The 18026-nt window shown below is 34.3% G+C and overlaps 1 protein-coding gene across 2 annotated transcripts; it reads left to right on the top strand.

The window, feature by feature from the left end:
• Positions 1–3660: 3660 nt before the first annotated feature.
• LOC126966379 (DNA-directed RNA polymerase II subunit RPB1) lies at positions 3661–17415 on the top strand. 2 transcript variants are annotated; one of them, XR_007729725.1, is made up of 8 exons: positions 3661–3821; positions 4038–4307; positions 6276–6582; positions 7969–8260; positions 8358–11785; positions 11951–12142; positions 13119–15875; positions 16148–17415. XR_007729725.1 is itself a non-coding variant. In XM_050810368.1 (7 exons), exons 1-7 carry the CDS (start codon positions 3741–3743, stop codon positions 14216–14218), a joined length of 5670 nt encoding a protein of 1889 aa, XP_050666325.1. In that variant the 5' UTR covers positions 3661–3740; the 3' UTR covers positions 14219–17415. The 2 variants fall into 2 exon arrangements, 1 of the variants encoding a protein (XP_050666325.1); XM_050810368.1 differs by having other exon boundaries at positions 13119–17415.
• Positions 17416–18026: the final 611 nt, after the last annotated feature.

The raw sequence follows: 18026 nt of genomic DNA, 5'->3' as shown, positions 1-18026 counted from the left end.
CCTGTGCAAAGGAGCCTCCCACTGGTACTGGCCTTTAGGAAAAGACACGCTGCAGTTACAATCAATGACATGTAATAAGTCAAGAATGTGGGCACAATAGATCCTAGGATTTAAGTGCATTTTAATCCCCAAATCATAATAATAATAAAAAGCCAAGAATGTGAATCCAGATATTATGCATTGCTCCCTAATTACTTCAAGTTACAATTAAAGTTGAGTACTTTGTTAAATTTTTATATGGCATTTAGTTATTATTTTATTATAGGTACATATATTCTTTGATTAACAAGTGTTGAAAATTTTCAAAATAAAAGCAATGCAATCAGGTGGCGTCCACCATGTCATTTATATGCAGAAAAACAGTGTAGAAGATAGCACACAGCCTTGGAAAACTAATGTTAACGGGCTTCAGGTCCGAGAAATATCCCTCAATAAAGACCTGTTGCCCCAGAGAGGACGCTGGTGGTCCAATGGCATAAACTAGGGAAGTTTAGTGTTGTGCCATCCACGATCGAAAGCGTTTGCTTTATCCAGACTAACTGCCAGTCCTTGCTTTCGAAAGCGCCACTCATTTAGGTATGTATTAGGTATACATAACGTGACCAATTATCTTTTTTGCCAGGGCGGGAAATCTGCGGAATGAAATATTAAAAAAAAAATACTTGTCTTTAATTTTTTTTATTATATAAGATAATACAAAATAATCAAAGCACTATAAACAGAATTTAATAGGCACGGCTTACTAAGAAGTTACGTGATTCTAAGTCGTATTATTGTAATTTGTCGGCTGGACAAATTTGTTTCAAAATATCGGGTCTTCTTCCCGTTCGAATCTGGCTTCCCGTGCCTTTCGAGCGGGAAAAGTACATTATCGCTTGATCTGTTTGTCAGCGGGTCTGTCCTGCCCCAAGTGGGACGTATGTTCCCGTTAGGTATACAAGAAGATCGCCGGCCGCCCACCATCACGAAAGCCGTACAGGAAAACAGCTTGCCGAACAGTTTTCTGTCTGAACTGTACATTCTTCCGGCAGATAGCTCTAACACCACGGCATGGTCCGCAGTGTATTCCATTGTTATTAAGTTAAACTGGAGGCTAAGAGTGCTAAGAAGATCCGCTTTCTTTTTTTGCTGTATGGGCAAAGTGTTTTTGGTTAAAAGGATCAAGATATTAAATAGTTTGGCAACATTTAAAGAAAGCGTACCCGTTAGTCTTTGTTGCAATCAATTGAAATATATCAATCGAAATTTTGTAAGCACAATAAATAAATGCAAGAATAGGTACCTAATAATGAAAATAAAATAACGTTTCCCCACATTGTAGCTGTAATAAAGGAACTATGGAACAACTCAATTTTGACTAACAAACATTTTCAGACAGTTTTGTGGTTGTGAAACAATGTGCGATTCTTTATCCCGCGCGCTGCAACTTGTTTCGTAAATAAAAATAATAAAAAAACAAAAAAGTTATAAAAGCAATTATAACTTATTAAAAATATGGTCCTACCTAGTCTTAGATTAAGGATTCTCTCCCCTTTACCGCATATCGTATCATATATGAATTATGATACACTAAGGATTTATACAGATTAAAAAATATTGAGTGGTCTATAGGACGTGCATAAGGCAGAATTGAACACTTGACTAAAACCCAAACACAAAAAAAAATGTTTTTACTTGGCTATGGTTCGTTAGATCTGTCAACAAACTTTAGAAGCTGTCATTTCTGCCAGTTAGTGTTTATTGGAGATTTGAAACGTTGATTTTCACAAGATTTTCCTCCGCATCCAAGTATTTCTTTGTTTTGCGTGAAAAAAGGATGGATCCTGCTAAGTTCTAAGGAAAAAGGCGTAAGTTTTATCAATTACTTCTTTATAATTGCATATCCCAAAGTTTGTATCTGATATGATCCTGCATGCAGTTAGGGTAATTTCCTCTTTTCAAATATGATACTTCATGCAGGCAGGGTGATTTTCGAATGTGATACTACATGCAATAAGAGTAACTCTAATTTTTTTATGTTGATACTTATTACTGATGATATTTCTAATATTATTTATATCTAATTTTTTTAGTGACTCGACAATGTCGACGGGTTACTGGGCGTTCCATTCCACTTGATAGTGATGATGAGGAGCTAATGGATGAAGATGATTATTATTTACCACCCCAGCCCGGCCGTCCCATTGTTATTGAAGAAACAGACTCTGATGATTCAGAGTATGATAGTGATGATGAAAAATTTTCTTCTGTCACTCAAGAGACGGTATATCTCGATGAAAGCTTATTACTCGACGATGCCCCCAAATATGAAGAGTATATTCAACGGATAGAAAGAATCCAAAAAAAAATTACTCGTTTCCTTAATTTCAAATCTACATGTTTGTCATACAGTAGCTTACTATCGACTGTTACACCTAAATCTCCTATAGTAGATACACGATCCAGTTCTTGATTCTTTAACTTGTATGCGGATCTATATACGTTGTGCTTACGCGTGAATGATATGGCAAAATATTTAGAAACGTTAAGATCTAATCTATTAATAATCTGGCAATATTGATCGATTCTAAATAGATCATCTTGAAGAAGACTCTGGTCCCTGTAGATTTTCATATCATCAGAAAAGAGCAAAATGTTGGAATTATGAAAACAAATGTCAATATCATGAATGAAAATAATAAAGAGTAGAGGCCCTAGTAAGGAACCCTGTGGCACACCAGAGGGAATACTGCGCCATGAAGAGGTAAAGCCGTTGAGCACTACAGCCTACAATCTATTTTTTACATAGGAAGAAAACCAGCGAAACAGATCGACTCGTAATACCTGCCTCAGCTAATTTGAGTAGTTGTATGTTATGGTCAATTCGATCAAAGGCCTTGCTGTAGTCAGTGTACACTGCGTCAACTTGGTTTCGATTGTCCATTTTATCACATACAAAATCTGTGAAGAGAGCCAAATTTGATATGGTGGATCTTCCTTTGACGAAGCCATGTTGAAAGGGACTAAAATGAAGCCTTAAAATCGGATATAGCGGATCATACTCGTTCTAGTATTTTTGCCAGTTTGCAGAGTTTGGAGATTGGCCGATAATTGTTTATAAGCTGCTTAGGACCTTTCTTATGGATAGGTGTAACGTAATCTGATTTCCAGATCTTAGGTACGATGCTCCCCCTTAGTGATCTCCTATGTAGTACGGTTACAGGATAAGATAGAGTTTTAGCGCAATTGATAAGAACCATAGTCGGTTATGACTATGTCTCAGTCGCGAATTATATTCTCAGTATCGCATCCGATAGAGATGCAATATCATCAAGCTTTGTCCCGTAGTATCTCAGCCTAAGTTGTATATCGCTTGTCCTTTATATATGTAATGAAATTATCGATGCTACATCTTAGAGTTAATATTTAAAGGTATTTGTCTATTTCTAGATTTGAATGTAACTTATGGTACACTACTCTTTGTACGATGTAATGACGTGTATAGATCGCCCCAATAAATAAACCACCAATGATTTGCTCTCACTCGCACATGTAATATGATCTATCTTCCACCTCTGTTTCGCTGTCAGACCCACCTGCTTTTCTGCCATTTTAGAATCGTTTCTTTATTGGCACGACCTATACAATTTTGTTTTATTTGTTGTTTTGGATTTGTCACTCGACAGTTTTTGACTTTTGAGTTTTGTCAGTTTTTGTTGAGTCCGATTCGAGCTAGCATCGCAGTTCGCATTATCGTCAAAATGGCGACGACGAGTGATTCGAAGGCGATTGTGCGACAAGTAAAAAGAGTGCAATTTGGTATTTTATCTCCAGATGAAATTGTAAGCTAATGGTCATAAGTTATTATTCTAAATAGTGTGTATTTATTTATGTGAAAGAATACTTCCTATCAAGTTTTACGAAATTCAATAACCACCCTGACAAGACTTTTCTTATTGAATGGATTATATTTGGACATTATAATATTAATTACAACATAATATTTATTCAATTTGAACTTCGCTTATTCGCTTACTACGTATAACTTTATTTCACAGCGACGGATGTCTGTTACCGAAGGTGGCATTCGCTTTCCTGAAACCATGGAAGGTGGTAGACCCAAACTTGGCGGTCTTATGGATCCACGGCAAGGGGTTATTGATAGGACATCCAGATGTCAAACATGTGCTGGGAATATGACTGAATGTCCAGGTCATTTTGGACACATTGATTTAGCTAAACCAGTATTTCACATTGGATTCATAACAAAAACTATCAAAATATTGAGATGCGTTTGTTTCTATTGTTCTAAACTTCTTGTCAGCCCGGTAAGTACCTTTTCCATTTTTCTAAAAGCTTTGTGAGATATGAACATCTGTTGAAATAATTCTTGTAGAATATTTCATAATTTCAATTTAGCTTAGGTGAAATTAACATGTTGTCTCCTTATCTGCATTATTACTCTTATGATATAGATAAAATTGATAATAGACAAGTAGTAATTGCAGATTTAGAAATCAAAGATATAACTCATTCAAATAAAACACCGTGTAATTTGGAGAAATATGAAGTCTTCACAATAGGGATTAAACACTCAACCTATAAGCTCATGTATCATTTAGGATAGTTTATTGAAGGATTAATGTACCACTGTAAAAAAATTGTCATTTAAATTCATTCAACTCAAGCAGAAAGAAAAAAACTGTATGTGCAGTGTAAAAGATTTGCTAGAGCTTGTCCCTTGGTTTTTTTGTACAATTTTAGAAATACCAGACAGTATTAGAACCCAAGGAAAATTCCCAGAAAAACTTAAATATTCAATAATAAGACCAGTCCACAAAAAAGGTGATAAAACATATGCAGGCAACTATAGACTGATCACTCTAATTCCGATCCTATCCAAGTTATATGAGAAATTAATGCAAAGTAGACTGGTTCAGATTCTTACAAAATTTAATGTTTTATGTGAGGCTCAATACACATTCCAAAAAGGAAAATGTACTACAAGTGCTACCTTTTCTTAAGTAAAACATATTTTAAAAAATATTCACAATAAAAAAAGAGTTACAGGTGTATTTTTTTAAATGACCAAAGCATTTGACTATGTTGACATATATTGTTAAATAAATGTTATCAATATGGTTTAAGGGGAATTACTTTGAACTGGCTACAAACTTATATTAAAAATAGAAAACAATGTGTTCATATAACAAACTCTGGACAAAATTGTAATATTATGGTTTATGAATCCAAGTGGACTTATTCAAATTCAGGTATACCACAAGGCAGCATTGTAGGGCCCTTGCTGTTTCTTCTATATATAAATGATTTACCAAATTCTACATCACAAAAATGCATACTTTTTGTGGACGACATTTCTCTTTTAATACCAAACCTTAACCCATCAATAAATAATGACAAAATTGTAAAGATGAAATCTTAACAATTATGATTTGGATGGAAAGAAACAAACTAAGTGTAAACTTCGAGTACCCCACATTAGAACGACTTTGTACCAAAAAAACTGTCATGCTATGTGTGTAGAAATATTTAATAAATTACCAAATGAAATAAGAGAGGAGGACAGTGTTAAATAGATTTAAATTTTAATTATTAACACATTAAAAAAATATTGTTTTTATTCAATAAATGAATAAATATTATCAAACGAAGTGGTAACTGGCACCAATACTATTTTTGCCAATAATATTATATTTTGTTGTGATTATTTTTACTACATTACCTTTTAGCATTTCATTTATTATTAAAGTAATGTAAAAAAAGTAAATGTGTATTGCATTGTCATTTAGTAGGCTTTACGTTGATTAAATTAAATGTAGCAGTAATTATTGATTGTGTTAGGTTTATAATATTGTGAAGTGAAACCACAAAAATATTTGCATGTCTGTCAAGACGAAACATATGCCTGCTCTTAAATTTGTAACAACTTTACTTGTGAGTGTTTCTGGCAAATAAAGAACTTTGTTCGTTCTTGTCTGTATTTGTGCAGGCCATCTAAAATTACAATTTTATTCCCAATTACAAATTTATTTCCATATTAAGTAGGCTAAGCAAATTACATATTATATGATTTAAAAGATTTGCCGGGAGTTCCTTATCAGTTTTTCTCTGCATGTCATAAATCCTTTTGCAAACTGATGTAGCTTCATAACTTTAATTACCAACATTTAATTATTTCTATTTTATTCTACTGCTTTATCCAAGTGTTTGGAGAACATCAGTAGCAAAAATTAATGGCAGCACTTCTTATTGTATTCTTAAATGGTTTTTTTCAGACAAATCCCAAGATTAAAGAAGTTGTTATGAAATCAAAAGGACAGCCACGTAAAAGGTTGACTTATGTGTATGATTTATGTAAGGGTAAAAATATTTGTGAGGGAGGTGAAGATATGGATATAGGTAAAGAAGGTGAGGAAGGTAAAAGAGGTACAGGACATGGAGGTTGTGGCCATTACCAACCATCAATAAGGAGACAAGGTTTGGACTTGACTGCGGAATGGAAACATGCAAATGAAGATACACAAGAGAAAAAGATCATAATAACCGCAGAACGAGTTTGGGAAATATTAAAGCAAATTACGGGTAAATAAAATGTTTTCTTTATTTATTTTATAGAATATGAGGAAAGATGCCTTGAAACTAGTTTGCGATACACCTTTCATTGCACTTGATGTTAAATGATTACCACCAGCCTTTCACAAATTAACCACTGGAAAGTTCAATATGGTGCACACCACTTAAGCTGTTTTATATCTTTAAAAATACTTCATTGCATGAGATCTAGATGTGTATCATGTTATCCACTCTGGTGGCACCCATCAAACCTGTTTCCCTTGAAGTTATCAGGAAGCATAACATGTAGTGTCCAGCTGTCCAACATGTTAACCCAGTGGTGTGGAAATGGCTGGGTCACTTGGTGTTCCATAGAGATGTCTCCTCATTGTGTGTCTTCTACCACATTTACCACGGGCAGTGTTCAAAAGAGCTGTTTCACCTGTCCTGCCACCAAATTCCAACTTCGCATGACACACCACAAATTAGGATATCATCACCACCATCTGGATGTGTGGCGGTCCTCCAGAGTGCAGTTTTCAAGGAACTTTCTTCCATGTACTGCAAAGCTGTGGAATGAGCTTTCCTTGTACAGTGGTTCTAGGATGATACAACATGGTTACCTTAAAAAAAAAGCATGTACACTTTCCTTAAAAGCTGGCAACTAGAGTTGAGTCATACTAGGCAAAGCAATACTACGTATGAAAGTGAATGTGACTCAAAAGTACGAGTAACAGTGACCTGTTACAAAATACACCATTGAGTAGCATATATTTTTCATTGTTTGGTGTTACTTGTTAGCACTATCTTTACCTACATTGTACCTTCTCTTGTGGTAACTTTGAATTTCAAAAGTTCTGTTTTTTGTGGTAAAACAGAACTTACTTAATAGGTAATTCTTCTAATAAATTTGATGTAATAATAATAATTATTGCATTTTCGTATGTTGAGTAGATACTTGATGCTTAATCAGTGATTCTAACCTAGTGCCTACATTATTAAAATTTTCCCTTATTATACAAATAATTTAACACTATCATAGAAATAAATATCATTACCTTAGGTACCTTAGATTATAGAAGTGGTAGGTACTATTAAATTATCAATATAGATTTTCCTTACGAAGCATTGAGCTGTAGGTATTGTATGCTACTCATAGGCCTAAAATAGCATTGAATAAATATGAATACGAAAAATATCAGAAATAATAAGTAAGATACTGGAAATAAAAATGGTTTTTTTTTAAATGTAAGAGGACATGTGTGAGAGTTGTGAAACAGAAAAAATTACTTTATTAGCTTAAGAATATGTATTCTGTAAAGCAGTGCAGCAATAGGTATAAGTCACATACTATGATGTATGTTGTATGATATGTGTATGTTTGTATGATTTCATTATGATAATGATTTCTTACAGATGAGGAATCATTTATATTGGGTATGGATCCCAAGTTTGCCAGACCCGATTGGATGATTGTCACTGTACTACCAGTACCTCCTCTTTCTGTTAGACCAGCAGTTGTTATGTTTGGATCTGCAAAAAATCAAGATGACTTGACACACAAACTTGCTGATATTATTAAAGCAAACAATGAGTTAATGAGAAATGAACAATCTGGTGCAGCTGCTCATGTTCTGGCTGACAATATAAGGATGTTGCAGTTTCATGTGGCAACATTTGTTGACAATGATATGCCTGGCATGCCAAAGTAAGAATGTTGTAATATTTAAGGTTTATTTATTATTACTAAACAGTAACAAATAAATGTACATGTGATGTTTATATTAATTCTAATATCATTACAGAGCTATGCAGAAATCAGGAAAACCATTAAAAGCAATTAAAGCCCGATTAAAAGGCAAAGAAGGAAGAATTAGAGGAAATCTCATGGGGAAACGTGTTGATTTTTCAGCAAGAACTGTCATTACACCTGATCCTAATTTGCGTATTGATCAAGTAGGTGTTCCAAGGTCGATAGCTCAGAATTTGACTTTCCCTGAATTAGTCACTCCTTTTAATATTGATAGAATGCAAGAACTTGTCAGGAGAGGAAATGCCCAATATCCTGGCGCAAAATACATAGTACGTGACAATGGCGAAAGGATAGATTTAAGATTTCATCCAAAACCATCAGATCTTCATTTGCAATATGGCTATAAAGTGGAAAGGCATTTAAGGGATGATGATTTAGTTATATTTAATCGACAGCCCACTCTGCACAAAATGAGTATGATGGGTCACAGAGTCAAGGTATTACCATGGTCAACATTCCGAATGAACTTGAGTTGTACATCACCATACAATGCCGATTTTGACGGTGATGAAATGAACTTACATGTACCACAGTCAATGGAGACAAGAGCTGAAGTAGAAAACATACATATTACACCTAGGCAAATCATAACCCCACAAGCTAACAAACCTGTTATGGGTATTGTACAAGACACACTTACAGCTGTTAGAAAAATGACTAAAAGAGATGTATTTCTTACAAAAGAGCAGGTTATGAATCTTCTAATGTTTTTACCCACATGGGATGGTAAAATTCCTCAGCCATGTATATTAAAACCACAACCCCTTTGGACTGGCAAGCAAATATTTACTTTGATTATTCCGGGTAATGTTAATATGGTTCGTACACATTCCACACATCCTGATGAAGAAGATGATGGCCCATATAAATGGATTTCTCCTGGTGATACTAGAGTAATTGTTGAGCATGGCGAACTGCTAATGGGTATATTGTGTAAAAAATCTTTAGGTGCGTCAGCAGGATCACTCTTGCATATTTGTATGTTGGAATTGGGACATGAAACCGCCGGCCGTTTCTATGGTAATATTCAGACTGTAATCAACAACTGGCTTCTCTTGGAAGGTCACTCAATTGGTATTGGTGACACAATTGCTGATCCACAAACATATCAGGAGATTCAGCGTGCTATTGTGAAGGCGAAAGATGATGTCATAGAAGTAATTCAGAAAGCACATAACATGGAACTGGAACCTACACCTGGTAATACACTCAGACAAACATTTGAAAATCAAGTAAATCGCATCTTGAACGACGCTCGTGATAAAACTGGTGGATCAGCTAAGAAGTCTCTCACTGAGTACAACAACCTTAAAGCTATGGTGGTAGCAGGTTCTAAAGGATCAAATATTAATATTTCTCAGGTTATTGCTTGTGTAGGACAACAGAATGTTGAGGGTAAAAGAATTCCATTTGGGTTCCGTAAAAGAACATTACCACATTTTATTAAAGACGATTATGGTCCTGAATCAAGAGGATTCGTAGAAAATTCGTATCTAGCCGGTCTCACCCCCTCTGAGTTTTATTTCCATGCTATGGGAGGTCGTGAAGGTCTTATTGATACTGCTGTAAAAACTGCAGAGACTGGTTATATTCAGCGACGTCTTATAAAGGCTATGGAGTCGGTAATGGTTCATTATGATGGTACAGTACGTAATTCAGTTGGACAACTTATTCAGCTGCGTTACGGCGAAGATGGCTTGGCAGGCGAAACTGTTGAATTCCAAAACATGCCAACTATCAAATTGTCCAACAAAACATTTGAAAAGAAGTTCAAGTTTGATCCCACAAATGAAAGGTATCTCAAGAGAATATTTAATGAAGATATTATCAAAGAACTAACTGAGTCTGGTTATGTGATTGCTGATCTAGAAAGTGAATGGGATCAATTAAGCAAAGATAGAACAGCTTTGCGTCAGATATTCCCAAGTGGCGAATCGAAAGTTGTATTGCCTTGTAATTTTAAGAGAATGATTTGGAATGTGCAGAAGATTTTCCATATTAACAAAAGGATGCCTACAGATTTAAGTCCTATAAAAGTGATACAGGGTGTGAAGGAATTACTGAAAAAATGTGTTATTGTGGCTGGTGAGGACCGTCTCTCTAAACAAGCTAATGAAAACGCAACATTGCTATTTCAATGTCTTGTAAGATCAACATTATGTACAAAGTTTGTTTCTGAAGACTATCGTTTATCAACAGAAGCTTTTGAATGGTTAATAGGGGAAATAGAAACTCGTTTTCAACAAGCCCAAGTAAACCCGGGTGAAATGGTTGGAGCTCTAGCAGCACAATCTTTGGGAGAACCGGCCACACAGATGACATTGAACACTTTTCATTTTGCTGGTGTGTCTTCCAAAAATGTAACACTTGGTGTACCCCGTCTAAAAGAAATCATTAATATTTCCAAAAAACCTAAAGCTCCATCCCTAACTGTATTCCTTATTGGTGGAGCAGCTCGTGACGCCGAAAAAGCTAAAAATGTTTTGTGTCGTTTGGAACATACTACATTACGTAAAGTCACTGCTAACACTGCTATTTATTATGACCCTGACCCTCAAAATACTGTAATTGCTGAAGATCAGGAATTCGTCAATGTTTATTATGAAATGCCTGATTTTGACCCAACTAAAATATCCCCTTGGCTCTTACGTATTGAATTGGATCGCAAGAGAATGACTGATAAAAAGTTAACCATGGAACAGATAGCTGAAAAGATTAATGCTGGGTTTGGTGATGACCTAAATTGTATTTTTAATGATGATAATGCTGAAAAACTAGTCCTTCGTATAAGAATAATGAACAATGAAGAAAGCAAGTTCCAAGACAATGAAGAAGAAACTGTTGATAAAATGGAAGATGACATGTTCCTCAGATGTATTGAAGCTAATATGCTTTCTGATATGACCCTTCAAGGTATAGAAGCCATAGCTAAAGTATACATGCACTTACCACAAACTGAAGCAAAGAAACGAATTACAATAACAGACCAAGGAGAATTTAAAGCTATTGCTGAATGGTTGTTGGAAACTGATGGTACATCACTCATGAAAGTTCTGTCTGAAAGGGATGTGGATCCTATAAGAACATTTAGTAACGACATTTGTGAAATTTTCCAAGTATTGGGTATTGAAGCTGTACGAAAATCGGTTGAAAAAGAAATGAATGCTGTACTGCAGTTCTATGGTCTTTACGTAAACTACCGACATTTGGCCTTACTTTGTGACGTAATGACTGCAAAAGGTCATCTTATGGCTATTACACGCCACGGTATTAATAGACAAGATACTGGTGCCCTCATGAGATGTTCATTTGAAGAAACTGTTGATGTGCTGTTAGATGCTGCCAGTCATGCTGAAGTAGACCCTATGAGAGGTGTATCGGAGAATATTATAATGGGTCAGCTGCCCAGAATGGGAACTGGTAAGTACAATGAGCACTGATAAGTACATTAAAACTTTGCAGAATTTTCAAATGTTCTAAACATTTAATAAGTGTGACACCTTAAAAAGTACTTCTGCTTGTTTTCTTACTTTGTATAATTAGAATATTATATATTGAAAAGTAATTGAACCTAAATATTTTCAGGATGTTTTGATTTGTTACTGGATGCTGAGAAATGTAAGCATGGTATGGAAATGGGAGGTTTGGGGGTTGGAATGGGAGTTGGAGGTGGAATGTATTTTGGAGTCGGAACACCCTCAATGACACCATTGATGACTCCTTGGTCAAATCAAAATACACCTGGATATGGTAGCAGTGTTTGGTCACCTGGTCAAGGTAATTTATTTTTAAATTCCATAGATATGTATATTAATATATAAATAAAAATATAATTAGATTATATTGACACAGTTTAACATAAATCTTGCCCACAAACTAGGCAAAGCCTGTGCTATGGGTTGCAAGACAACAATATATCTAATACTTACTTAAACATACGTACATACAAATAATTATTATGATTTGGAAACAAACATCCATATTTATCATATAAATGTTTGCACCTACTAGGATTCGATCCACTGGGCCATATAGGACGTCTACAATGTGTTTGTCTAAGCTTAGTATTATTTAAAGTTATATATTACGGTCTCAGCTCATTTAAATTAATTTTTAATTTAAACCCATTACCAGCACCCTACTACCCTAGAAAGTCATCGTCCAAGTGCATAATATAGTATATTTTAAGCATTAACAAATAGTTATTTATGATACTAAAGCTAGTAGTAGTATTAAACAACATGTTACTCATGAGATGTTAGTAAATAAATCCGTATGTGTGTCCAACACAATTTAAAATATCGGCAAGAAAACAGTGGGTACAGTAATAGGTGATATAACAAGAATGTCAGTTGGAAAAATAGCAATAATAATCTTAAAAGTTATACTATGGAGATGACGTTCGTGGTGATAATTGGAACTAAATGTTTCATTTCATTAAGGTGAGACATGTATTGAGCAAAAACGCTCCCAAAGGGGTTCGATTATTCAGCCTATTCTCTTACTCTTCATGTGAAACTATAGTGGGTGGAATTCATTTATATATTCTATTAAAAAAACCATTAACGATGCGCACGGCTCTATTCAATGGAACCTGCGGTAAAATTGGTACTTAGTTGAGTACTATTTTTACCGCACGTTTGGTAGTATGGTGCGTAAAATTGAACTTTTAACAATGAATTTTCAAATAATTAAATGCACTTGTGTTCAACTGTTTTTTTTTACTAATTATTATAAATTTCCTTTATTACAGTTGGCAGCAGTATGACACCTGGGCCGTCGTTCTCACCTTCTGGCGCGTCTGATGCTTCAGGAATGTCGCCTTCATACAGTGCTTGGTCGCCCCAACCTGGATCACCGGGCTCTCCGGGCGCTCCATTGTCCCCCTATGCTTCTCCCGCCGGTGCTTCACCATCATACTCCCCAACTAGTCCTGTTTACGCAGCTGCGTCTCCCAGTCTTACTCCCACATCTCCACACTATTCCCCTACTAGTCCATCTTATTCTCCCACATCGCCAAATTATTCCCCAACATCACCTATTTACTCCCCCACTTCCCCCAGCTATTCGCCAACGTCGCCCGGATACTCTCCAACGTCACCCTCGTACTCTCCAACATCTCCAAGTTATTCACCAACCTCACCCAGCTATTCACCAACAAGTCCTGCTTATTCTCCCACATCTCCCAGCTATTCACCGACATCGCCGAGTTATTCACCAACAAGTCCATCATATTCTCCTACAAGTCCCTCCTATTCGCCAACAAGTCCTGCATATTCTCCCACGTCTCCTGGTTATTCTCCATCTTCACCTAGTTATTCTCCAACAAGTCCCGTATATAGTCCTGCATCACTGAGCTATTCTCCATCATCACCTAATTACACTCCAACTTCACCCGTTTACTCCCCGACAAGTCCTTCGTATTCTCCGACGTCTCCATCATACTCGCCAACCTCGAATAACTACTCTCCCTCTCCGCCAAAATATTCGCCGACTTCGCCGAATTACTCCCCAACATCGCCATCGTTATCAGGTGGCAGTCCGACATATTCTCCAACAAGTCCCCAATACTCTCCCACTAGCCGCAACTCACAGTATTCACCGAGCCCGGCTTACTCTCCATCATCTCCTCAACATCCCGGCAGCACAAGATATTCTCCGTCATCACCGAACTATTCACCAACGTCAAGCAAATACTCGCCGACATCACCAAGATATACACCAACGTCTCCAAATTATTCACCATCCACGCCGGCTTACTCACCATCGTCTGCTGGTCCTTCTTCTACATACTCTCCAACGTCACCTAACTACTCACCTACATCGCCTACATATGATGAGGGTGACGATTAATTAATATATAATATATTATAATATTGGCTACATATTATACCATTCCTTTTAGTTCGGGTTCATTAACTCATAAAAATTGTATGCTGTTTCACGTTATACTAATTCTTTATGTTAAATAAGTACAAACACATCTATTATTGTTAAAATATGAACTCATTCGTTCATTCATTATTTGACTTATTATTTTTAAGTAATGTGTTTTCGTAATATTAATTTTCTTGCTAGATGGTGATAAAATATTATATAATTTAATATCAAATTTGAAAAACATATACAACAATTAAAATAATATATAAGTTTTATTTATGGTAAACTCCGTTAGACTCCGTTGAGCTTATTTTCAATAATATTGTTACTAAAATTATTATATAAATCGATAAGTTTGTATTCTGTATGTGTTACCTAATTAAGTTCGTTAGTCCAAGAGACTCCTTGTTATATATATATACAATATTTTCTATCTAAATCCTTATACAAAATAAATGAAAATGTTAAAAAAAAGGAAAAATAGAGAGTAAAGTAAGAGATGGAAAAAAAATTAGCTATAAAAATATATAGTAGTAAAAAAATAAAGTTTAATGTTATTTTAGTAAATTGGAAGTTATTTTACAGTAATTATTTCAAATCTACAATTCATATCTTAGCTGAACACACTATAATTAGTAAAACTTATAATAGTTGATCAAGTACAACACACTTGCGAGGAAAAAAAAATTAATAAAAGTCCAATCTCACCTAAAAATGGTAAAATATATTGATGTGGCTTATTTTAGTTATTTAGCAACTGTTGTGTAATAAGGGGATTTAAAACACAAATGTGGGTTTGTTAAAAGTATCACATGAGTGTTTTAATACCTAATTATCAACAGTTGCATACAAGATTTTATCTACACTTATAATTTGAATCCTGTATAAAAGATTCTGAAACAGTCAGCTTACTGTTAACATTGAAAAATCCAGTCCTAGTAACTGTTATGTCACCAAACGAGAGTTGTAATGAAAACGGATGATATAATGTTGTACTGAATTTCATTACAACACTCGTTTGGATGATGTAATGGTTACTAGGATATTGGGTGTTTTAATGTTGGCAATAAGCTAACTGTTTTAGAGGTTTTAAAGCATGGGTGTAGATAAAATAATTTAACATTTTCTTGGATAAAGTCACATGCCATAATAGGTTTTGTAGGTAATAATAATATTACCTACAAAAGTAATTGTTACTTTTGTAATAAGCGTATTCCGGATACCCGCTTAGAACTTCCAATGAGACAAAATTAACCAAGTTTTTAAAAAAAAAGTGCCTTAGCGCGGTATTATAAAGTAAAGCGGGTAGAATGCTGGATTATGAGTATAAAAGTAATAAGATTTATCTACACCCATGCTTTAAATCCTCTATTAAAGATAAAAACAGTAAGCTTATGGCTAACATTAAAACGCAATGTCCTAATAACCATTACATCATCCAAACGAGTGTTGTAATGAAATTCAGTACAATATATCATCCGTTTTCATAATAAACACTCTCTTGGGTGATATTATGGTTACTAGGACTGACTTTTTTAATGTTAGCAGTAAGCTAACGTTTCAGAATCTTTTATAGAGGATTCATATTATGGATGTAGATAAAGTCTTGTATGCAACTGTTGATAATTATGTTTTAAAACACTCATGTGATACTAAACCCACATTCATGTTTTAATATCCCTTATTACACAATAGTTGTTTAAATAACTATTACATTACCTCGGTGAAGTGCGTAACGTACCATTTAAGATTATTGATATTTATGTTACATACCTCAATGGTACACATTGTCGGTAACATATTATATACTTGCTTGCTAGCAGTAAGCTGTTTTACAATCTTTTATAGAGGATTCATATCATGGGTGTAGATAAAGTCTTGTATGCAACTGTTCATAATTAGGTATTAAAACACTCGTGTGATACATTTATCACACCAGATATGATAAACTCATATTCATGTTTAAATACCCCTTATTACACAACAGTTGCATAATTTACTATTGCCTTACGGCAAGTGTGTTGAAAATAATGTATCAATAACATTAGTCGTTTAGATGGTTAAAATTCCCACGACATGCACGATTCTGTCTGAGGCTGAGATCTATTAAACAAACTATTACAACACAAATAATACTAAATTATAACAGTATCCAAAAGATATTTGATTATTAGTTTTACTGAAATAAGTGGAAATTAATTATGATTTATGCGAAATACAGACTTGTTAAGTTATGAGTCAGCCTAGCAAAACGTAAGAAAAAAGCGATTCACTCGGTTGTATGAAACATGTAGTAATTGATAGATTGACAGATGACTGCTACAGTCTTGTAAAAAACGGATATAGCCGAAATCCACAACGTTACTGTTTGCTTTCAAACTTAGCCGGATAATATTTCGTCGCCCAATTGTAATTACTATTTCAAACATAAGTCAAATTCATAATCAATTGCACGTTTCATACTAAACTAAATTTAAATTTAGGCAGTCCGCCTCTATTATTTACATACTCTTTGGTATGAGAAACGGAACGCATTTCTAAAAATACGTGATAGCTATGGGTGACAGCAGCAACATATTGGAATTTTCAAAATTAGAATAACTGCAGCTTTTGTGATGACGCAAGGAATTGTTCATCTCCTTTTTGTTCGGATTATAGTCTGTGTTTTTTCTATGTTCGGTGGTAATTGTCGTTATGGTGGACTAATGACCGTTTTCAATAACCTATCCTTAGTTTAACTTACTAGAGGTAGACAAATCTATCCTTTTACGCTTACTTACATTTCAATAACCTATCGACATAAAGCATTGGACATAACTATGGATAGATAAGATCTTGTCATTAAACGGTGACAGCAATAGTAATGTATCCGTAACTAGAGATACGTTATTGAAAACGGCCGTTAAGCGATGCACTCAAAGCGATATTTATAAATACAGACTTCGACTCAATTCGTTAGATAAGTTTGAGCAAAGTCTAAGTTCGTTCTATAGATCACAGACTGAGACTTATCTGTACTAAAAATTTAAAGTTTTAATTAATGATTCATCGATGATGACTTATATTTATCAAAAAAATAAATATAATTAAGGTGAAGGTTATAAGTAAAGACATAAGTAATTAGGTTTAATATATATTTTTGTAAATAAAACCTGTAAAAAGTAAATAAATATTGTTTTATTCAACTTGACTACAAACCTTTAAATTTAAATGTTACTATGGCGGCATTCCGATTACTTTAAATTCAAAGAAGTATTTTTGTAATATTTTTTATTAGGTACTTCATGCACTTTTCTTACAGTATCGTTATAAAGTATAATACTAAATACAAGGTAGTAAAACATTTTAAAACGTAACTATAGTCGATGGGTTAACAATAACATAAAAACTATATTTTAAGATAAAATATAAACTATTCACTAAAACAGATTTAGCACATATTAAGGGAAGCTATTTATTTTTTAAATACTTGGCTAAAGTTAACTTTTAAGCACATTATAAGTAAGGTATACACACATAAATAAATTTAAAATGATTGCCTATCTAATAATGCTGAATCGTAAATAATTATTTAAGTAAGTACCTAATTTTGATGAACTGGAAGCCGATCTTTATATCGATATTGTTTCGTGATCTAACATCTATTGTACTATGTATGTAATGTATTCCTATCAATTTAATTTTTAATTAATTCGATTTACCTTATCGGTTATAAATTGTGTGTAGGTACTTATATTTTTTATTTATTTTATATCATGGATTATTCATTCCAATAATTAGG

The sequence above is a fragment of the Leptidea sinapis genome, chromosome 10 (genome assembly GCF_905404315.1).
Source record: "Leptidea sinapis chromosome 10, ilLepSina1.1, whole genome shotgun sequence".
Classification (NCBI taxonomy): domain Eukaryota; kingdom Metazoa; phylum Arthropoda; class Insecta; order Lepidoptera; family Pieridae; genus Leptidea; species Leptidea sinapis.
The sequence above is the reverse complement of the archived record's forward strand: the minus strand, read 5'-3'. Positions and strand labels throughout refer to the sequence as shown.

Coding starts and splice junctions, on each gene's coding strand:
- LOC126966379 (XM_050810368.1), top strand. CDS start 3,741: ATGGCGACGACGAGTGATTCGAAGGCGATTGTGCGACAAGTAAAAAGA. Junction 3,822..4,037: donor TTTTATCTCCAGATGAAATT/GTAAGCTAATGG, acceptor TTTATTTCACAG/CGACGGATGTCTGTTACCGA. Junction 6,583..7,968: donor AATATTAAAGCAAATTACGG/GTAAATAAAATG, acceptor GATTTCTTACAG/ATGAGGAATCATTTATATTG.